Raw genomic sequence first — 23995 nt, forward strand, 5'->3', positions numbered from 1 at the left:
GAAGATGCACATTTGCAAACATAATTTAAACTACATACATGTCTTCTGCTTTAAATTTTGCATTTATTTATTTGTATTAAAATCTAAACACTAGAATATCAGATAGTTTAAAAGATATCCACGCTATGCGTAAATAAAAAGCCAAAGACCAAAAAAACATAAAGACAAAAAGTAAAGAATTATCAAAATAGGACCAATAGCAAAATTTTGGATATAAACCAAAAGAAACATTATAAAACACCTACTTCTTTAGGGAATTTAAAATTACTGATGTTTTTGTGTAGTGGTATTTAAGTAGCAAAGGGCACGTGCATTTCTAAACAAATGACATTGGTGTCAAATATGTATTACAAAAAATTCCAGCAAAGATTAAATCCAACTTCTTTTTCAGATTGTGACTGACACATTTCTTTCTGGTAAGAGTAGTTTCCGTTACAGTTTAATGGAGATATATTTAGTGACAGGAAGACATTTCAATAGCATCACAATGACTTATAAATGTTACAGAAGTGAAGTGATAGTATCAAAAGTAGGGTTTCCAAAGAAACCTCTGGAGGAATCCATCCCATGCATTGTTTTGATGAGAAAGGATCCATTTCAGACGTGCTGTCTGGGCTCCGATCCAGAATTCACAAAAAAACGCTTATCTCACACCCTGTTTTTGTCTTCTCTTTCGATGTGGTTCCATTTTAGTTTAACTGCAAATTAAAATGAAGATTGTAATCTTTCACCAAAGTTTTCTTGAAGTCAGTAATAAAGCAGAAGTTTGAGAATACAGGCATTGTAAAGGATCGGGCTTTTAGTTCCTATTACAGCCCAGTATCAACGGTACATTTTCAGTCATAGGTCTGGTATAAGTTTTTGTCAACAGGTTACACTGGGATAGTAACACCGTCAACATGTTCTGTAAAGTTGCAGGACTGAGGGTGAAGGGGGGAGGGAGATATTCTTTCATCTCTGCTCATTGGAGAGGTTTTTCCAGTGAAATTTGTTTGCTCAAACCCATTACCCACACCCATATCTAAGAAATGGCGCGTGATCTTAACTGATATTATTTTTTAAAAGGACAACAATTGCCTGATTACTGAAATAGATTAGTTGAGGTGATGGCTCACCATGATTCAGTATGTTTTAGGTCTGCACAGTGAAAGTAATCGCTACAAACACAGGATTCCAGGAGGGATAACTGCGGACATCCTACAGAACTGAACTGGTATTCAATTTGTGATGATTGGAAAGCATGAGTAAGATCACTATTGATTATTGTCTTACACACATCAGTTGGGGGAAACAACAGAATAACAACAACTTGCATTTATATAGCGCCTTTAACGTAGTAAAATATCCCAAAGCGCTTCACAGGAGTGTAATAGGACAAAACATTGACACCAAGCCAAAGAGGGAGACATTAGGATAGGTGGTCAAAGAGATAGGTTTTAAAGAGCGCCTTAGCTAGGAGAGAGAGGTGGAGATGCAGAGAGGAGTAGAGAATTCCAGAGCTTAGGGCCTGGACAGCTGAAGGCACGGTTGCCAATAGTATGGAGAAAGAAATTGATGATGCACAAGAGGCCAGAATTGGAGAAACGCAGAGTTCTCGGAGGATTGTAGGGCTGCAGGAGGTTACAGAGATATGGAGGGGCAAGGCCATGAAGGGATGCACCACGCTCACAGTCACACAGGATGTCATTTGTGACTTTGATTAGGGCTGTTTCAGTGCTGTGGCAAAGATGGAAACCTAATTGGAGGAATTCAAATGTTGAGTTGCGGAAAAGATGGGCATGGATTATAGAAAACATAATCTAGCAGATTCACACCTCATTTACCAAAAAAAGATTTCCACTTCTGATTGCTCAAAATCAGATTACCAGTACCATCTGAAAACACCAGTGTGTGGGGCGAGCACATGTTCAGGTTTATTTTCTCTCTATCTAGCCTTGCAAACTCATACATGTAAAAAAAATTCAAATTTTCGTTGAGAGGACATTTGATAGAGGTATTCAAAATCATGAAGGGTCTAGACAGAGTAGATAGAGAGAAACTGTTCCCATTGGCAGAAGGGTCAAGAACCAGAGGACATATATTTAAGGTGATTGGCAAAAGAACCAAGGGTAACATGAGAAAAAAAATTTTACACAGCAAGTGGTTATGATCTGGAATGCACTACCTAATGGGGTAGTGGAGGCAGACTCAATCATGCTTTCAAAAGGGAATTGGACGAGTACTTGAAGGGAAAAAATTTGCAGGGCTATGGGGAAAGGGCGGGGGAGTGGGACTGGCTGGATTGCTCTTGCAGAAAGCCGGCACAGGATTGACAGGCCGAATAGCCTCCTTCTGTGCTGTAACCATTCTATGATTCTATGATTCTATTTTTAAATTTGTATTTTCAAAAAGGCAAAAAAGGGAAGCTTATGTCAGACACCAAGAGTTCAATACTACAGGAAGCCTAAGGGAGTATAGAAAGTGCAGGGGTGAAATTAAAAAGGAAATTAGGAAAGCAAAACGAGGGCATGAAAAAATATTGGCAAGTAAAATCAAGGAAAACCCAAAGATGTTTCATAAATACATAAAGAGCAAGAGGATAATTAAGGAAAGAGTAGAGCCTATTAGAGATCAAAAAGGTAACCTATGTGTGGAGGCAGAAGAGGTGGGTATGGTTCTTCATGAATACTTTGCATCTGTCTTTAGAAAAGAGTGGGGCGATGCAGACATTGTAGTTAAAGAGGAGTGTGAAATATTGGATGGGATAAACATAGTGAAAGAAGAAATATTAAGGGGTTTAGCATCTTTGAAAGTAGATAAATTGCCAGGCCCGGATGAAATGTATCCCAGGCTGTTAAGAGAAGCAAGGGAGGAAATAGCCGAGGCTCTGACCATCATTTTCCAATCACCTTTGGCTACAGATGTGGTACTGGAGGACTGCTAACGTTGTACCGTTATTCAAAAAGGGAGAAAGGAATGGACTAAGTAATTACAGGCCAGTCTGCCTAACCTCGGTGGTGGGCAAATTATTGGAAAAAATTCTGAGGGACAGTATTAATCGTCATTTAGAAATGCATGGATTAATCAAGGACAGTCAGCATGGATTTGTTAAGGGAAGGTCATGTCTGACTAACTTGATTTAATTTTTTGAGGAGATAACAAGGAGCGTCGATAAGGGTAGCACGTTTGATGTAGTCTACATGGATTTTAGCAAGGCTTTTGACAAGGTCCCATATGGCAGACTGGTCAAAAAAAGTAAAAGCCCATGGGCTCCAAGGGAAAGTGGCAAGTTGGATCCAAAATTGGCTCAGTGGCTGGAAGCAAAGGTCGAGGGGTGATTTGGTGACTGGAAGGCTGTTTCCAGTGGGGTTCTGCTGGGCTCAGTACTAGGTCCCTTGCTTTTTGTGGTATATATCAATGATTTAGTCTTAAATGTAAGGGCACGATTAAGAAATTTGCAGATGATACAAAAAATGGTCATGTGTTTGATAGTGGGGAAGAAAGCTGTAGACTGCAGGAAGTTATCAATAGACTGGTCAGTTGGGCAGAAAAGTGGCAAATGGAATTCAATCTGTAGAAACGTGTGGTAATGCATTTTGGGAGGACAAACAAGGCAAGGAATACACAATAAATGGGAGGATACTGAGACATGTACAGGAACAGAGGAACCTTGGAGTGCATGTCCACAGATCCCTGAAGGAAGCAGGGCAGGTAGAAAAGGTGGTTAAAAAGGCATACAGGATACTTTCCTTTATTAGCCGAGGCATAGAATATAAGAGCAGGGAGGTTATGCTAGAACTGTATAAAACACTAGTTAGGCCACAGCTAGAGTACTGCGCACAGTTCTGGTCACCACATTACAGGAAAGATGTGATTGCGCTAGAGAGGGTGCAGAGGAGAATTACGAGGATGTTGCCAGGACTGGAGAATTTTAGCTTTGATGAAAGATTGGATAGGCTGGGGTTGTTTTCTTTGGAACAAAGGAGGCTGAGGGGAAATTTAATTGAGATGTACAAAATTATGAGGGGCCTAGATAGAGTGGATAGGAAGGACCTATTTCTTTTAGCAGAGAGTCCAATAACCAGACGGCATAGATTTAAAGTAATTGATAGAAGGATTAGAGGGGATTTGAGGAAAAATTTTTTCACCCAGAGGGTGGTGGGGGTCTGGAACTCACTGCCTGAATGGGTGGTAGGGGCAGAAACCCTCATTGCATTTAAAAAGTATTTGGATATGCGCTTGAAGTGCTGTAATCTACAAGGCTACGAACCAAGAGCTGGAAAGTGGGATTAGGTTGGGTAACTCTTTTTTGGCCAGCACAGACACGATGGGCTGAATGGCCTCCTTCTGTGCCATAAATTTTTATGATTCTTTGAAAAAGTAGCTTTTAATATGTCATAAATTAAAACTGAAAAATACCCTCAAATTGAAGAATGGGCCTTTCAAAGACTTTTACCTCAATCTGCACACGTTTTTTGGGAAATAAAGTGGGACACACACTTGGTAATTATTTCTTCACATGGCCTATCAGGTCTATGAAACTGTTCCCACTGCAGGAGGGTAGGTAACTAGAGGACACAGATTTAAGATAGTTGACAAAAGAACCAGGGGGAACTGAGATTTTTTTTATGCAGCGAGTTATTATGATCTGGAATATGTTGCCTGAAAGGGTGGTGGAAGCAGATTCAAAAGGGAAATGGATATATACTTGAATTGGAAAAAATTGCAGGGCTATGAGGAGCAGAGGAGTGGGGCTAACTGGATAGCTCTTTCAAAGAGTCCGCATAGGCACGGTGGGCCGAATGGCCTCCATCTGTGTTGTAAGGTTCCATGAGATCGACAAGTTGTTTCTATGGCACCGGACTTTAGCTCGCCAGAGGAAGTATTAAAAGCGCCCTGAGTATAAGTCTGGCATATAGGAGTTATTCATGTGGCTGCTTCTGTGAGACGGAAACGCTCACTCTTCCCGACTGAAATCGTTTTTCATTCTCAGAATACAAACTCAGTTGGAATTGATTCCAACACAAAGTGCAGTAACTTTCAGATCTAATCTAAATCGCCCCAGCGTTTACAATTGGTTTCGAAATGAATTCAGTTTATCGATTAAAAGGACAATTGCAGGACAAATCGCCATATTAATCGACTGTAATCTCGGGGCTGAAACTAACAATCTGAATGCGGGAGGGGGGAGGGGGAGTATTTTTTGAAGAATCACTCAAACTGTTAAAACCACTCGTAGCGTGTTTTTTTTTTGCAATCAAAGTCTAAACACATGGAAATGACAATTAACTGCATTTTAAGATTCCAGATAGACTTTTAATTGAACATTTGCTTTGAGGTTTTACAGTTCTCAAGATGACTAAAAATTACAAAGGGTGGAAGTTAAGGCAGACCCGCCCTTCTCACAGCATTGAGCCGAGTATTGCGCCTCAATAACCAGAGATTGATTCGTATCATAAGTACTGTATTGTGAGAACAACCCCCCCCCCCCCCCCACCTCCGCTTTGTATCACGCACGGTCAAACAAAGTGACACTTGGTAGAAACATTGTAAACGCATTTGCAGTGGGTTCCGGCTTCCTATAACAATGAGGAGCCCTATTTTTCAATTTTATTGTGACTTTCAATGAAACCAGGATTTATGTAACAATCAATTTGTGCTTTGCCTTCGTAATAAACAAAAGAGAATATTGCCTTCCTGACATGTACGTTCGCATTTAATAAGCTGCCATCAGAAATGCATTTTGACTGTGTTACAGTGACCTCTGGCGAAATAACCATGGTCTCCTGAAATACATTTTACCAAACACGCCTCACTGTTGCATGAAAAGCAAGCACTAACTATTTAAGAAAAAGAATAAAATGTTGTTCTTGGTCGCCGGTTCAACGGCAGAGTTGCACTAACAGTAGAAAAAGTGCAACTCGTGTTAGGTTTAACAGAGACCGGGCTAAAGAAGTCTTGTTTTAAGATTAAAGAAATCTTGTTTTAAGATTAAGGGATCTGTCCGTTATACTGTATCAATCTACTTGAAAATGGTAGCTCCATCTACACTCCCAGCCTTAGAGAGCAAAAAAAATGCAGATGTCCAGTCTAAAGCCAGATGCTGGCAAACGTCAACTTCAAGGGAAAAATCGTCCTGCCTCCAAGACACAATAATTGCCCAAAGTTGTGAGTGATAGTCCAAATATGTTCCCGGTTGGTTCATGCAATGTCAATCACAGCATAGCCTTTGCCTCATTTATCCCTGTGGGAGCACTAGGAGAGCTCCCTATAAATACCAGACATCTGCTGGCAATCCCTCTCTTGCAGCCGAAAAGTTAGTGCTCGTGGAAGAACTTTTAACAAAGTATAACATCTAACAAGGGAAAAGGATTACAAAATGAACAGCAGAACCAGTGTCTACCGCAAGATGTTCGTAGAACCAAAATTGAAGATTTCATCAAGCCATCGCTCCTACTCAGTTCGTAAAGACCTGCGGGGCGGCTCGATCGTTCCTTCTTTCTCTAAGGTCAACTACTCGGCGCCGACCATAATCAAGTCCCGAAATGTAAGGTCGGTAAGGAGTAGCGCTCCCGGATCGGCCCTGAACTTCTCCTTGGTGGATGCCATGAACTCGGAATTCAAGGTGAACCGCAACAATGAGAAAGCCGAGATGATTGAGCTGAATGACCGTCTCGCCAACTTCCTCGATAAGGTGAGGATGCTGGAGCAACAGAACAAGGTGCTCACGGCCGAGCTGGAGCAACTGAAGGGCAAACCCAGGTCCAGGATCGGGGACCTCTACGAACAGGAGCTGAGGGAGCTGCGCCTCCAGATCGATCAGATCAACAACGAGAAATCCAGAATCGAAGTGGAAAGGGATAACCTGGCCGACGATCTGCAGAAGCTGAGGGAGAAGTAAGTCTATCTGTTCAATTATTTATTTCATTTGTTTTAAAAGAAGGGGGGGGGGCAGACGATTTGCACCTGAGCTTCTAAAGTTGCTTCTGCTTCGCACATTGGGGACAAAAAACTAACCAAGCAACGATTTTCTTAAAGTTCCCTTAAAATACAAATGGAAAAATACCCTCAAATTGAAGAATGGGCCCTGGCTTAATTATGCATCTGCAAAATTTGCAGGATCTTTCACTTTAACAAAAAAAGTCTGAGAATATATACAATCTCACTTTCCTGGCCTTCACCAGGAATGTTTTAAAGCCTCGTGACTAAATAGTTAAATCCGCCTTCTAATTCTTCAAACCCAGCAAAAAAAACCTTCCTGCTTTAGTGTAGTTTTCGTGCAACTAAAAGCGCATCAAACTGGTAGTTTATAACAATCACTCTTGATCGTTGTTTGTAGTCTGATCGCTTTATGCGATTTATGGGCACAGTCTTACCGCCGTTTTTGCGTGGATGTGAAGTGATTTGAGGTGTGCATGGATGTGAAAGCGGCAGGATGAGTGAGAGCTGAGAAACTACCTCCAGGTTGGTAATCTTGACACCACTCCAGGTCTGCACGGGGGTAGTATAACTCCATAGGACCCTTTCGGGATTTTCCAAACTTTTTCCGTCTGCCGACTTGAATAGGGCACCACACAAATAACACTCAAGACTGGTACCGATGGGGGCATTCACATTTATAACTGCCCTTAACAGTGTAAATACAAACTGAATCCAAAGTCATGAAGGGTCTACAATTGTAAACAATTTTACAACACCAAGTTATAGTCCAGCAATTTTATTTTAAATTCACAAGCTTTCGGAGGCTTCCTCCTTCGTCAGGTGAACGATGTGAAAACTGACGAAGGAGGAAGCCTCCGAAAGCTTGTGAATTTAAAATAAAATTGCTGGACTATAACTTGGTGTTGTAAAATTGTTTACAATTGTCAACCCCAGTCTATCACCGGCATCTCCACATCATGAAGGGTCTAGACAGAGTGGATAGAGAGAAACTGTTCCCATTGGCGGCAGGGTCGACAACCAGAGGGCATAGATTTAAGGTGATTGGCAAAAGAACCAAAGGTGATATGAGGAAAAACTTTTTTACACAGCGAGTGGTTATGATCTGGAATGCACTGCCCGAGGGGGTGGTGGAGACAGATTCAATCATGGCCTTCAAAAGGGAACTGGATAGGTACTTGAAGCAAAAAATGTGCAGGGCTACAGGGATAGGGTGGGGCAGTGGGACTAGCTGGATTGCTCATTCATAGAGCCTGCAAGACTCGATGGGCTGAATGGCCTCCTTCCGTGCTGTAACCTTTCTATGATTCTATTCTAAGTTTGCTTTAACAAGGCAGCAGTGGGAAATGAGACTCCTTGATTCAAAATGAGTTCGGGCCACAACACCCAATTTATACTCCATCACAAGTCTGAGTACAGTATTAACTCATGAATAGTAATTCCACCCTTAATATTTTTGCGTACCTCAAGTAGTAGACATCATTTTATTCAGATACTTGAAAAAGGTTGCAAGCGTTTAACCAAAATCTGCTCGCTTTGCAAAATAATCGATTTCAGATGTTTCAATATATTCGGCTATAAAGAATAGCGAGAATAATAAGTAGTAAAAACGATTGCTGGGTAGAAGAACATATTGAAACTCCAAATCAACACAACTCTGCCTGTCAAAAAGACGTTCGAGATTCACGGACGCCTCACTTCAAGCCGGAGTGGGCGTGAACTGATATCTCAATACTGTTCTTTGCAGGTGGCAAGATGAAATTATTCAGCGGGAGGACGCCGAAAACAACCTGGCAAGTTTCAGACAGGTAAGAACGGTAACTGACTGTAACCTGTGAAATATCGCGACCTCACGATTGGAATCGCTTGCTGAATTTAGCCGCTATCTTAAAATTCAGCCCGATCTCTGCGATCGGGAGGGAACTAATGTAACAGATACCCATTGGAGACTAGATCGCAACCCCTACCACACCCAGCCGTTGTACAGGAAGGAACAAATAGGGAGAGGCACGCAATGTTCTTGTGAACCTGTAGGTAGAGAAATGTCCTTTAATTGGTTTTACCTTCTTCTTAACCGATTACCGTTATTCTAAAGTTTCTTCTCTCAAATTGCCTCAAAAATGCAGTAAGTTGAGCATTTTACGTGTTCCTGCAAAACATGCGACGTTTCAGAATTTATATTAAAAAATGTAACGGTATCTGGTGATGATATCTTCTGAAAGCACCGTGTGGAAAATCAATAAAACGTAACAAAGCTTCTTGGGAGTTGTAAACCCAGCAAGTACTACAATTATTTTCAGTGTGTATCAGAACAGTTATAGAAATGATTGCAAATACAAACTTATTAACAATACTGTGCCAAGGTTACCAAAAAGATTAATATGTAAAGAATATTACAAAAACATTTGAATGATATTTCAATAATTTAATTTATTTGATTACTTATTTTGTAAATTATTCTCTCCCTTTATTAGCTAAGAAGGCAGGCCAAAGATCTTTCCCCAGGTCTCTGCTCGCATTTGCCTGTTTTTCTTCCTTTGCCCACCCTTCTGAAGGCAATCACACTGATACCTTCTCCAAGTAGCCATGGTTCATGTATGAACCTATATGGGGTCAATTTTAACCTAAGGCTCAGTACTAGGTCCCTTGCTTTTTGTGGTATATAATAATGATTTGGACTTGAATGTGGGGGGCTCGATCAAGCAGTTTGAAGATGATACAAAAATTGGCCTTGTGGTTGATAGTGAGGAAGAAAGCTGAAGACTGCAGGAAGATATCAATGGACTGGTCAGGTGGGCAGAAAAGTGGCAAATGGAATTCAATCCAGAGAAGTGTGAGGTAATACATTTGGGGAGGGCAAACAAGGCAAGGGAGTACACAATAAATGGGAGGATACTGAGAAGTGTAGAAGAACAGAGGGACCTTGGAGTGCATGTCCACAGATCCCTGAAGGTAGCAGGACAGGTAGATAAGGTGATTAAAAAGGCATATGGGATATTTTCCTTTAATAGCCAAGGCATAGAATATAAGAGCAGGGAGGTTATGCTAGAACTGTATAAAACATTGGTTAGGCAACAGCTTGAGTACTGTGTACAGTTCTGGTCACCACATTACAGGAAAGATGTGATTGCACCAGAGAGGATACAGAGGAGATTTACGAGGATGTTGCCAGAGCTGGAGAATTTTAGCTATGAGAAAAGATTGGATAGGCTGGAGTTGTTCTCTTTGGAACAAAGGAGGCTGAGGGGAGATTTAATTGAGGTATGTAAAATTATGACGGGACTAAAGTGAATGGATAGGGATGACCTATTTCCCTTAGCAGAGGGGTCAGTGACCAGAGGTCATAGATTTAAAGTAATTGGTAGAAGGATTAGAGAAGAGCTGAGGAGAATTTTTTTCACCCAGAGGATGGTGGGGGTCTGGAACTCACTGCCTGAAAGGGTGGTAGGGGCAGAAACCCTCAACTCATTTAAAAAGTACTTGGATGAGCATTTGAAGTGCCGTAACCTATAGGGCTACGGACCAAGTGCTGGAAAGTGGGATTAAGCTGGATAGCTCTTTTTCGCCAGGCATGGACACGATGGGCTGAATGGCCTTCTTTTGTGCCGTAACTTTCTATGATGCTATGAATCTATGATTATAACCGGCCTGTTGGGAAACTGACCGGATGAGGTGGAACACTGGTCTTACACGTCGCCCGATTTTACTCTCTCTCCATTGAAGTCAGAGGAGAGTAAATTGGGTGGGGTGTAAAACCAGCGTTGCACCCAATCCCATGGGTTTCCCGCCCAGTGAGTTAGGTTAAAATTACCCCTAGTTAGTGTCAGCAGTTTGTTTGGCAGTGGTAATGAAGAGGGGGAGATTCACTGCTGTGCCTGATCCAGCCCTTACCCGGGATATCCACATTCGTGCATTTTTAATTGAATAGCTATCAAGAGTGGGAACTCTGGCTGAATTTCCTTTTCCTAACTCAGGGGATGCTGATGTCTGTGAGAATATTCCCAGTGCCCCGGCCGAGATCAGTAAATTCAGCACAGACCAGGAATCAAAGCTTTGACACAGCAGCATAATATGTGTACTGACTCCCTGAGTCAGCAGGGAATCTTGCTGATGATATTCCAGAGGCACAGTTTAGAAACACAAAAGAGCAGCCTGGTGACGTGTCCTGCAATTTTCTTTCTCTTCCTGAGGAAATGTCTGGCCTCTGCTCGCTGGCTCCGCATGATGGCACACCCTATTACCCCATATCTGAAATTCAGTGTGGACAGAATTGTTAGTGTAACCAATGTCCTACTATTCTAGTGTCCATGCTGTACTATCTACTTGTCTCTTCTGGTTTTGTTAATTAAGGAACACAGATTTTTTAAAAATGTATTTTTTCTCCCTGTGTTTTATCTTTTCGGAGGTCCACATCCAGGCATCTTCCTCTAGCCTGAAGGGCGTGGCACTTTGGGTCAGTCCCTTTCACTGTAAATTTTTCTTTTCACTGAGAAGCAGCATATTGCTTTCATGCAGCGCCCCTGTGGTGGATAGAAGTGATGACATTTGTGCAACGTGCAGCCATGAGGCTCTAACTCATGACCATGTAATAGGAACTGTAGTACTAACAGTGACGCGAAGGAAGCAGCTGTATATTATGTTTCAGTAATGTAAGGTAAGCTCCAGCATGGATTTATCTTGGAATGCAGCTACAATGCACACAGTACATGCCAGTAAAAAAAATGAATAGATGCCTTTGTGCGGCTGGAAATCGGTGGATTAGTGCAGTTGCAGTAGCAACATTGCCATCTTATTGATGAGGAAGCAATGAAGCAAAGTTCAATTTTTTGTTGTCTGATAGAAAATGATTATTTTTGCCCTTTTGCTGCTGCAATCTCACAGAGGGTGGTCATGCTTTATGCATATTTACATATGCAGGAACACAAATAAATGATTTTACATGTTATAGTTATTGAATAAAGAAGTATACAATCTAGTAACCAATTATACTATACGCAACATACTAACAACAAAATACTCAAAAACAGTGAAAATTGTTTCACTTGCCCTTTTCCCTTTGATATTCATATCCTAAAGGCAGGAACTCATAGGCAAATAATATTTATAACTAACCGCCATGGACTCAATGGGCCGAATGGCCTCCTTCCATGCTGTAACCTTTCTATGATTCTATGATCCTATGATTTCTCACTTGTGTGCACTTAATAGTGAGCTCTTGTAGGGAATGAACAGTAAAGATAAAATGGAAAGAACAGATTAAATAAGTATATAGATGAGAATGTTAAAAAATGCTCACAAATGCTATTGTTTTTGGTTCAGGATGGTTTGATATGATTCTGTTAGTTGCACAAAAATTTAATGTTGAAGTCTTGCCTTTCATTTTCTTCTGCCAAAGACAACTAGTAATGAGGTACTAAGAATATTTTCAATCTCCCCCGCATTCCCTGTGGTTTGTTAGATAAAGGCACCTCTGTGAGAGTCCAAGCAGATGAATAACATTCTTTCAGTTTTCTAACAAACTCTTAATAAGTAATCAGAAACATAATGTAGATGCATTTTTCTAAGAGGCACAATTAAGTTGACAAGTTACATGAACATATAATCCCTTGTGCAGCTGATTGAGTAATGGTGCCCCAAAAGCACTTCTAAGTGTGGTCCAGGTAACAGCAAAGAGAAGACAATGGTGCCGTTTCATAACTGACCCAGTTTTAATAAAATCCAGCATCGTGACTGTGTATGGTGGAAACACCAAACTCACTCTCAATTGAACAAACACGGTCATCATGTTTAATTGGGCAACATTGAAATTTTTTTTATTACTCAAACTAAATTGGACACTTTCTATTACAGTGCTCTCCACTGAAGTTACCACATCAAAGCGCAAGTTATAATGAACACCAAGAGTTCTTTGTCAATTTAAAAATTTGTATTTGTTTTCTATCGTAATCCCCTTCAGCAAGAGGGCTAAATGTATTTCTAGCACTGAATATTACATAGTATATCTGGATCTCAGAATGGAACTTTTTACTTTCAGCGGAATTAGAAATTTCACTTAAAAAAAATAGCATTTCTTTTAAAGCAAATATATTTGAATCTCATTTAAAACTCCCTTTTGAAAGCTTCATGAAATCCTTTTTATGCTATGCATGTTTGATCAGCAGAGTATCAAAATCAATTAAGTATACACAAATTAATTGGTATTTGGACAATGACTATTTTTGTTTGAATTGTAACCTCATAATCCCCAACAGTTAATGACAGCCCTCATTATAAAGCAGCAGGACTGTACAATCATTGTTTGATTGATCATGAATGACTGAAATTAACCTGAAAAAGCTCACATGTCTGTGTTTTTTCTCCTTGTGTGCTGACTGTGATTCTTTGTAGCTTGCTTTGGACTGTGCATGTAAGTCTGATTTGCTTCTAATTTGGTTGTAGTGGCAACTCCCAAATTTGCAGATAGAAAACTCACCAGAAGGGGGTGGTGCAACACCAAATGGCATTTGTGGCAAATCCACAAATGTCTGGAGCTTCATGAACTTTGCGGCTATTGAATTGTGAAACCATTAAAACGCTGTAAAAAAAAATCAGTGTTTGAGACATTTTTAGCGATTGCCTAATATGCTTATCTGTAGCTCATTCTTTACATTTTGTATTTTTTATTTTGGGGATTTTGGCATTGTTTAGGCTAAATGTCTACTATTAGTCACTCAAATATCAGTTTCCACTGATGATTAAGCAACAATGTGAGTGATTTAAGTTATTGACCTCAGGTTTATATATTGTTTGACACAATTCTATTTAAAAGACAAGACTAGTGCTGTAACATTATTGGATCATAATTAAATAATCAGTAATTTCAAAATCAACATTCGCACTAACTTCCTACCAAGAGTTTTTCTACATGTGACTTAATGGTGCCTTATAGTAATTTTATCTACATACAAAAGGTTGTTTTTGCTTCATTTCGTTACAACGGTAAGTATAAAATGGATTAACATATCAATTTATGCAGTATGTGTGCAACTATAACCAATTGTAATAATTATGAATAGGGTTTTATAAAACATTGCAACTGTACAGAATAACTGCTTTGATTAACTCTTTTCTGGATTTTATTTTTCTGTTGTCTCTAAAAGGATGTGGATGATGCCTGTCTGGCACGTTTAGATCTGGAACGTAAAGTTGAGACACTACAAGAAGAAATTATGTTCTTAAAGAAACTTCATGAAGAGGTAAGCATGTACCATTGTTTATAATTTTGAATACTCATTTGGGTAATGTTTATTTTAAATCCGTTACTCCATCTAAAGGTATCCAGAATACACTGTTTTGGCTAAGCAGTGACTCGTCTATCTTTATTTAACTTATTTCTTCAGGAAATTCGTGAACTGCAGGCTCAAATTCAAGATTCGCAGATTAAGGTTGAGATGGATGTGGTCAGACCTGACCTTACTGCAGCACTCCATGAAGTTCGTTCTCAGTTTGATAAACTTGCTGCTAAGAACATTTCTGAAACTGAGGAATGGTACAAGTCCAAGGTATGTTTTCTGATATGCATTTCTTAGTAGTCATGATAACAAAATGGAGCTCAAACCATCTGCCAACCAACTCCTAACCTGCAGCTTTATATCCAGCACCACCCCTCTCCCAATGCCCAGTCTCATACCGTCACTTATTCCATATAAAAATGCATATTTGCCCCATTCTCACACCCACTCCCAGAAAGAAACCGACCATTATTACCACACTCCTATCCCTACAAACACTCACTCCTATTCCTAAACCTCCCAGCTACACCTATCCTATAATTACACCCACTCCCAACCCCAAATCTCCTCTTTCTAATTATTACTCAAAATCCCTAACCCCACAACCACTTCCATATGCGTGCAGACTTTTACACTCAAGGCCACCACCTCAAACTACTACTGTTATACACATTCCCATCTCACCTACAAACTCATCTCATCTTTATGCACAGCGATTGGACTTAAACTACACCAGTTTACACTTCACACCTTAGCACCTACTCCAATTAGTGCACGCACCTCACCCAGCACCTTTCCCATTAGCCACTCCAGTGGTCACCCCATCCATATTCCTATCTCCACAGTCAGTCTCACTGTCACATCCATATTTTCCTACAGCTACTCCCACAGCAATCTTTTTGCCAAAACTAAACTTAAAAAAAAGAAGAAAGTTTTAAAATGCAGTCAATTTAGATCACAGTAAGGGCAGTACTCTAGTATTATAGTAAGATTCACTCATGGAAATCTGTGTATTGGAACAGTTGGCCGATGTGAGTGATTCTGTTTCTCGCAACAATGATGCTCTTCGCTTGGCAAAACAAGAGAATGGCGATTATCGCAGACAAATCCAGACACTGACCTGCGACGTTGATGCACTTAAGGGAACGGTAAGTTGTCTAAATATGAATAATATCTAGCCTTCAGCAAAATAAATTCATTTATCGAACTGAGAGCTTTGTCTAACAACAACAGCTTGCATTTATATAGCATCTTTAACATATTAAAACGTCCCTAGGCGCTTCACAGGTGCATAATCAAACAAAATTTGACACCGAGCCACATAAAGAGTTATTAGGACAGGTGACCAAGCGCTTGGTCAAAGAGGTAGGTTTTAAGGAGCATCTTAAAGGAGGACAGAGAGTTAGAGAGGCGGAGAGGGTGGGGAAAGTACTGAGGCGGTTCCACGGGCTTTGGTGTTGGGACCACTACTGTTTATAATTTACATCAAACTAGGAGGCGAAGTAGAATTGTAGAATTAGACTTGATGCTCAACATGTTCAACCAAAGGAAAGCAGCAATCACCAATTCCAATAGACCTATATAGCCGAAACAATAGGACGCTATTCAAGGAACTGTATAGTGCACTGGTCAGATGACACCTTGTGTATTGCATCCTGTTCTAGTCACTGAGACAAAGGGAAGAATTTCAAGCACAGAAGAGCTATAAGGCTTATCCCTAGTCTTAGAGGTCTGTGTTGTGGGGAAAGACCGGAGAAACTTGGGATTTTCAGCCTTGAAAGGAGGCATCTGAGAGGTGAACTTATAGAGGTATATACATAAGACATTAAACAATATGAAAGAGGTAAATCTGGAAAATTATTTAAGTTAAATTGCAAAAGTAGGACAAGGGGTCTCAGGCTCAAACTAGTAAAAGGCAAAATTAGAAACGATCAACACATGGAATGGATTCACAATAGAGTAGTGGAGTGAATCATTTAAGAACCAATTAGATGCTGTAATGGGAACAGCAGCCGGAAGGGTCCAAGGCCTCAATATTCTCTGGGTACCTGTAAAGGAAAGTCCAAACTAACATTTACAGTCCTCTTTGCCTTGCTGCTACGTCCCGTCAGATCTGGGTGCCAGTTCAAGGCTCAGCGGCAGATTCCTGGGCACCACCGATAGTGGCATAACTTGGTCGTAAAGAAAAGAAAGAACTTACATTTATATAGCGCCTTTCATGACCTCAGTCCCAAAGTGCTTCACAGCCAATAAAATACTTTTGAAATATACACTGTTGTAATATAGGAAACACGACAGCCAATTTGCATACAGCAAGCTCGCTCAAACAGCAATAAAATAAATGACCAGATTATCTGAGGGGTTTTTTGGTGTTGGTTGAGGGATAAATGTTGACCAGGACACCAGGAGAACTTCCCTGTTCTTCTTTGAATAGACTGGGGAAATTGGGCCAGGAGGGCCAGGAATGTCCTTTCCCACCTCATTTGCCTTACAATGTTGGGCCTGAACCTATTGCAGGCTCCGGAAATTCCAGGACAGCATAAAAAGGGCAGGGATCCGACATAACAGGTTGCTGCTCCTCTTCCTTTCAGTACTGCCTGAGAAATTATTTATGAGGTGCTATGGAGAGATGTATCAAAGCCAGTACTTTATCTAACTTAAATGGGGTAGCCTATGTGGCAGCAGGCACAGAGGGTTGGCTTATTATACTTTCACCGATGTCAGCAGAAAATTTGACTATGTATTTGGCCTTTTCCCTATTATTTGAACCCCACCCCAAATATACTGATAGAAGTGTTTTAATATTCCCTGCTATCTTAACCTACTTTAGCTCTCCTGATCAGTTTTTTTTTAACCTTACTTACCTTGTTTTAAAGTTGCTTTATAATATCTAAATTTTGATTTATTGTATGTTAAACTTTTGAAAACATAAGAACATAAGAACATAAGAAATAGGAGCAGGAGTAGGCCAATCGGCCCCTCGAGCCTGCTCCGCCATTCAATAAGATCATGGCTGATCTGATCCTAACCTCAAATCTAAATTCATGTCCAATTTCCTGCCCGCTCCCCGTAACCCCTAATTCCCTTTACTTCTAGAAAACTGTCTATTTCTGTTTTAAATTTATTTAATGATGTAGCTTCCACAGCTTCCTGGGGCAGCAAATTCCACAGACCTACTACCCTCTGAGTGAAGAAGTTTCTCCTCATCTCAGTTTTGAAAGAGCAGCCCCTTATTCTAAGATTATGCCCCCTAGTTCTAGTTTCACCCATCCTTGGGAACATCCTTACCGCATCCACCCGATCAAGCCCCTTCACAATCTTATATGTTTCAATAAGATCGCCTCTCATTCTTCTGAACTCCAATGAGTAGAGTCCCAATCTACTCAACCTCTCCTCATATGTCCGCCCCCTCATCCCCAGGATTAACCGAGTGAACCTTCTTTGTACTGCCTCGAGAGCAAGTATGTCTTTTCTTAAGTATGGACACCAAAACTGTATGCAGTATTCCAGGTGCGGTCTCACCAATACCTTATATAACTGCAGCAATACCTCCCTGTTTTTATATTCTATCCCCCTAGCAATAAAAGCCAACATTCCGTTGGCCTTCTTGATCACCTGCTACACCTGCAAACTAACTTTTTGATTTTCTTGCACGAGGACCCCCAAACATTGCAGTGCCTTATTTACCTTTTGAAACTCCATCTATATTAACATTTGATGGATAGATGCCACAGAAGGTCAGAAAGCACCGATAAAAATTACAGGAAATAATGAGAAAAAGTGACCGTCTTTCTTTTAAATAAATGCAATTATGAATGTAAACTACCCTGATTGTTCGAGGAAAGTTTTCAATTAGTGTAAACAGTGAAGAAGCTGAAGCATTACAGCTATAGTTTTTTTGCCTTGGCAGAAATCCCAACTGGTCTCCCATGTGGTTTCATTAATTGTGAGATTAAACAGTAAGAGAAATGGAACTTGTTCAAGGATGGTTTTATGAATGTATATGTGCCCAGAATAGTATTGGAGTCATTGAAACAGAGATAATGCAATCCATCTTTCACACACAAACACAACTTGGGGAAAATGCATGAAGTAGAGAACTGAAGGAAGAACATAAGAAAGTAACCTAAATATTTGCATTCAAACAGAATGAATCCCTTGAGCGCCAGATGCAGGAAATGGAAGAACGATATATTCAGGAGGCAAATAATGCCCAAGACACCATTATCCATCTTGAAGATGAAATCAGCAACTTGAAAGATGAGATGGCTCGTCACTTGCAAGAATACCAGGAGTTATTGACTGTAAAGATGGCTCTAGATATTGAGATTGCAACATACAGGAAATTGCTGGAGGGTGAGGAAAGCAGGTAAGATTTAAGAAAAGAATTCTAATGCATACTAAGGTCTGGTTAATTATAAAAAGACTCACTTTGAAGATGATTGATACCATCAAATACTTCATTCTATTTAGCAGCTCAAAAAATCTACATTGGTTTCTTTATGTTTTGTGACTGTGTTGATATAAGCAGCAAGGATTAAACAGCGTTCTTCATAAAACAAAATAAATATCATCAATAGTGCAGAAAATACATTTGTAATTATGGTGCTTTGTGCTTACATTATATACATATATACAGTAAGCTGACAAAGACATCTCACTGCTACAGTGTAGCAAGAAAGATGTTTTTTCAAAACTCTACAATTAGGTCTGAGTCAATGCTCCATCTGTCATTTAAAGCCTCTATCTGAATGTGTGAAGTCTATTGGTTCTTGGTCAGGCTAGGTACAAGGAGCAGACTCACCAACACCTTCTCAGGGGAACTATGGATGGGTAATAAATACTGCTTTGCCACCGATGTCCCTATCCCGAGAACAAACTTTTAAAAAGGCTATGAGTTGAGATGTCCCATGCAAATAGAGCAACAAGCCTGGTTGGCTTGGGGTGGGTGTAGCAAGTGGAATAAATGACGATACCTCAGATGATGGCAGGTAGACTTTTAAATTGTTGTGACCATGGAGATGCGTTGCTGATGGTAGTCATGAGATTTCCACAGATAGATCATTTCCTTTGTTCCAGCTGGAGGAAGCTTTTGGTGGGAGGATGGAGGAAAATTCCACATAGGGTAGTGGAGGCAAAAACTCTTGAGTCATTCAAGAGGCAGTTGGCTGTTATGATAGTAGCTTTCTAAGGAGGGATGAGCTTGATGGAGCAAATGCCCTCCTTCATCTGTACTTGCATTTGTGTAATTATATATTTTTTTCTTTTGTAGGATTTCTATGCCAATGCCACCATTTGGTTCTCTAAGCCTTACTGGTATGTTATTCCTTTTATTAGCACAGTAAGATGGATGAGTAGATGTTTGGACTTGACAAAGGTCTTTAAAAAATCAGTTAAAAATAAACTTCAGCACCTGTTCTGAGCCATGCTTTTCCAACCATAAAGGACCTTATTTTTCTACTTCATGCAGCACATTCTATGCAGGATGACATCAATAAGTCTGCCTGTTCCGTGGTTAGATTATTCTTCCATAGAGCTTAAGAAATATATTTTTTTACCTATGTAACTAATGAACATTTTATGAGGCCTATTGAACATTATAACACAAAGTACTGTGCTTTTCCTATTCAACCCAACAATAAATTCTGATGTGCTTTGGCTGGTGAAAAAATTCAGTGTTCCAATTTGGATTTCTACATGATACAGCACCATATGGTCCCAACACATTTTGCTCGTAAAGAAACCATCAACAATGAACACTGACATTTGAGTTACAGCGCTGTATTCTTGTTGGCAGAGTAGTGGCAGGTTGGGACTTCTGTCCAGCACTTTGACCTTGCTATAATCCCAATTTGTTTTGCTGGGTAGGCATGCAGGGGGCCAGCTCCCACCAGCATCCCTACCATCAAGAGAGAGTCCGCCACTGCCATTAAGGCACCACAGCCAAGCTCAAACCTGTCCTCACCCAACATCCACACAGAAATAATTCTAGTAGGGATTGAATAGGAAACATAGTCAACTTTCCCTTCTTTAATCCAGGGACACCAAGACTAATTGTAGTGCCCTATCATTGATCACCCAACTCAGCACAGATCAAGGATCAACAAGTCAAGGACTTTGTTCATTTAAATGGCTGAGCTATTCGCGTAGAATGGAGACACACCACATCAGTACATATGCTGTGGCTCAATATGTCCCAAACTGACAGCAAACCCATGGAAACATGCCTAAAGTTCACCATTGAGCCGACACGAATTCCATAATAGGAATGCAACAGAAAAATTAGTAATAAATGCAGCAGCCCCAACAACGTCTTTATATTCCAACCTGATTCTGGCAATGATCAAGCTTTATACATGTAAGAGAGCAGCATTGTTATTAAAGCTGTGGAGGAGTCTACATTCCTGCATGTTCATTTCATCCAAATTCAGATTCGTAAGGTTGAGGGATTCAGTAATTGCAAGTGGAAAGAGGAAGTAAATTCCTTGGCCTTTGCCTAGTAGACATTTTGCTTCAAACAATGTAACATTATTTAATAATTCCCTTTCCTTACAGATGCCATGTATGAGCAGCAGCCAACTGACATTCATATGTCAAAGAAGAAAATTCTAATTAAAACAATTGAGAGCAGTGGTGGAGATGTTAGTATTTTTAAACATTGATACTATTACAATAATGCATATACTTTACCAGCTTATAAGAAATAATGTATGTTGAATATTTTTTTTTCCAATTGCAGATAATCAGTGAATCTACCCAGAGAATTGAAGACTGAACCTGCTCTAACAGTCTGAGAATGCTCTTTCATGCGCATGGAAGCTGAAGCTGTTTAAAAAAAAACTAGACAAGAATGTCGCTGCTCCTCTTAATCATCAAGAAGAAAACTGTTGGCTTTAAAGTGCCTTTCTGCTTCTATTTGAAGAGTGCCAGATTCAATAAAGTTGTGTTGTAAGCTTTATAGAAAAACAGAAGCCCAGTAATGGCTTTACAGAAGGGTTATATCACACTCTGTTTACAGGAAGAGTCACTAGTTTACAATTGCACAGTGATAAATAGCAATACTTCATTCACCAGTTTTGAATCTTTATTTACAGGTTCAGAATCTTAATTGCTTTTTTTTCTCCCAATAATTACCTGTAAGCAAGCTGTAATAAAACTTTTGAACAAATCCTCTATTCGTTGTCTGAGTTCTTATTCAGCATCCTTGTTTTGCTAAAAAGGCCCAGTATCATCCTATCAACCTCCTGCCAGCAGCTGTTTTTAATAGTCTCCCACTAAGAAGCATGTATAAGTCAGGAGCCTTTCAATGAAATTTTGCATTGATCAGGATGAAGTACTGGACACTTTTCACTTTTTGCACCAAGCCGCAGCATTCAACACTCCCAGGTCAAACATCGTATTGGTCAGATGTGGAGCAACTCACCTTCCACTCAACAGCAATAACGTGCTTCTCCCAACCCAATAAGACTGAATCTGCGTGAAATAGGCAATGGCCTAGAAATTGGTCCACGCCCGTTTTTCGGGCGCTACTCGGACTAAGTCCACCCCCTCCTATGTCTGCACAGGTGGCGGAAAGCAAGCAGGACCAAGTTGTCTATGCAGTGCTGGAAGCAAACTCACTTGCAACTTGCAGCCTGTCCCTTTAAGTGAGCCAGAATCTGAACAGCAGCACAGCAATGAGTAGTGCCAGGATTTGATGGGAGAAGCCTGCTCCAGAACTATGACTAGCAAAAGGATTGAGTAGGGTTGAGTGATGTTATAAACCGTGAGTTAAATATAACTTAAATGCCTGCGCCCCTTTTTTGGTGCAGCCCATGCTAATCCACAAAACTTTGGAGGATCTTCCAACGCAGTACAATTGTGGTGGAGATGTAGCATAATGGGTCTTTGCTCATTTGCCTCCACATTGTTGCCATAATTCAGATGCACAGGGAAGACGAAAATTGACCCTATGAATTGAAATTCTAGTTTTCATTTTACTTTTTGGTTCCTTGGAAAAAGAACTGAACAAAACTCAAGGGGTGAATTTCTACGACAGTTCTCCTGCTTGTTGTAACTTTGACGGGAGAACCATGGAAATCCTGAGTTACAGTGGACGAGTGGGAGAAGAACAACAACAATAACAACTTGCAGTGATGTAGCGCAGAACCCCTGCGGAATTCACCCTCGATGTTCACCAGGAGGGTGGATTGCAGTACCCTGGGTTGGATGCGTAGGTAGAAGATAAAAACATACAGATGATCTTTTCCATATTGATACATTGATCAAGGAGTGATATGGACAGCATTCAAGATCCACGGGGTTAACCTAACTGAGGGAAAATTGTGTTGATGTTGAGACAAAGAGAAGACGGGCTAATAGCTTGGGAAGAAAATGAGGAAACACGAGGTTAAATCAAATTAGATGATGTCAGTTGTCTGCAAGTGAGAAGAAGAATGAACCAACTGTTAATGTGTTCCTTTGTAGCTAGTAAAGTGGTTGGGGTTCAATTAACTCCCCCAGAATATTTTATCTATATTTGCTGCAAAGAAATAAAATAAAATGAGTTGTTTATAAAAGCATCATAATCGGGCCAAATAGTTTGTCAAGACACAATAGGGGCGATTTTTATCTGTGCATGGGGTAGGGTGTGCACAGGAGCCACCATGGAGGAATAAAAAGTTCCAGAGAAAGTGGAAAGTACCTTCTTGTGATTCAGATTAAGTCAGATGCAAGGCAGTTCTTACCTAAGTACTTCATGTAGACATTACTTATGCCTGAAAATTAGAGTGTCAACATGATACGAAAACTTGTCATCACATTAGCAGTTAACCTTATGATCTGGCATCAGCTGATTCCATCACGGCGTAAATAAATCTGCCATTGTTAATGTAATAGTCTTGCTGCGAGTACTTTTATTGAAAAGTGAGCATGATGCAGAATAGACTTTACAATTATTTCTATTAAAAGCAATAGAAATGCATACTGGTCAGCACATGTGTAACTGGTTTATTGCACAACTGAATGCATGATAGAGCTTCCATTGGTTTCTATGGTGGACAATAGTACGATCAGCAAGAAATTACTTCCCTGGTTGCCCAACTCCCCAATGGCCTCCCCCAGTTTTGCAGTCTCCGTTCTCTGAATATTATTCCAGTTCTATTCATAATTCTGTCTATCTTTAATAAATCCCACAGGTTTACTGTCTCATTAAACTCACATTTTTGTGGGTCTATCTTTGAATAGAGGGGCTGGTTATAGTGATGTAAAAGTGGGGGAGTTGGGGCATGGATGCTAGTCTCCCACAATCTGTACTACAGAAGTGCTAAATGTAAAAGGCACGGAGAAGGGTTCCAAGTGTTGTACCCCAAGGTTCAGTGCTGGCTCCCCTTTTATTCTTAATGTATTGGTGATTTGGACTTGTTCATAAGTGCCACAATATAGTGATTTACCAACAGCAGCAGTGGTTGACAGGGAAAACAATTGTAAAATGCTTCAGAAGAATGCAAACAAGTTAGCAGAATGAGCAGACAGGTGACAGGTGCAATTTAATGTGTGAGAAGCATGAGGTCATATATTTTGGGAAGAAAAACAAGGAATGGAAAAATGCTTAAAGGGTGTGAAAGAACAGAGGGGTACAAATACATCAATCATTGAAAGTCTGATCGTAGGGAGATAAAGCTATAAAAAAGGCAAATAGCATTTTGGGGTTTTAGAAAGTTGTACAAGGTCAGGCTGGAGTACTGTGCTTAATTTAGGGTGCCCCATTATGGAAAGTACGTAAAAGCCATAGGGAGCATACAGAGTAGATTCATCAAGATCATGCC

The 23995-nt window shown here is 40.2% G+C and overlaps 1 protein-coding gene across 1 annotated transcript; it reads left to right on the top strand.

Moving 5' to 3' along the window:
• The first annotated feature begins 6268 nt into the window (after window positions 1-6268).
• On the top strand, window positions 6269-21357 carry LOC137343105 (type III intermediate filament-like). Its single transcript, XM_068007076.1, has 9 exons — window positions 6269-6876; window positions 8666-8726; window positions 14058-14153; window positions 14298-14459; window positions 15212-15337; window positions 18338-18558; window positions 19462-19505; window positions 20745-20830; window positions 20929-21357. Exons 1-9 carry the CDS (start codon window positions 6359-6361, stop codon window positions 20962-20964), a joined length of 1350 nt encoding a protein of 449 aa, XP_067863177.1. The 5' UTR covers window positions 6269-6358; the 3' UTR covers window positions 20965-21357.
• The last annotated feature ends 2638 nt before the right edge of the window (window positions 21358-23995 follow it).

Source organism: Heptranchias perlo, chromosome 2, assembly GCF_035084215.1.
Source record: "Heptranchias perlo isolate sHepPer1 chromosome 2, sHepPer1.hap1, whole genome shotgun sequence".
NCBI lineage: Eukaryota > Metazoa > Chordata > Chondrichthyes > Hexanchiformes > Hexanchidae > Heptranchias > Heptranchias perlo.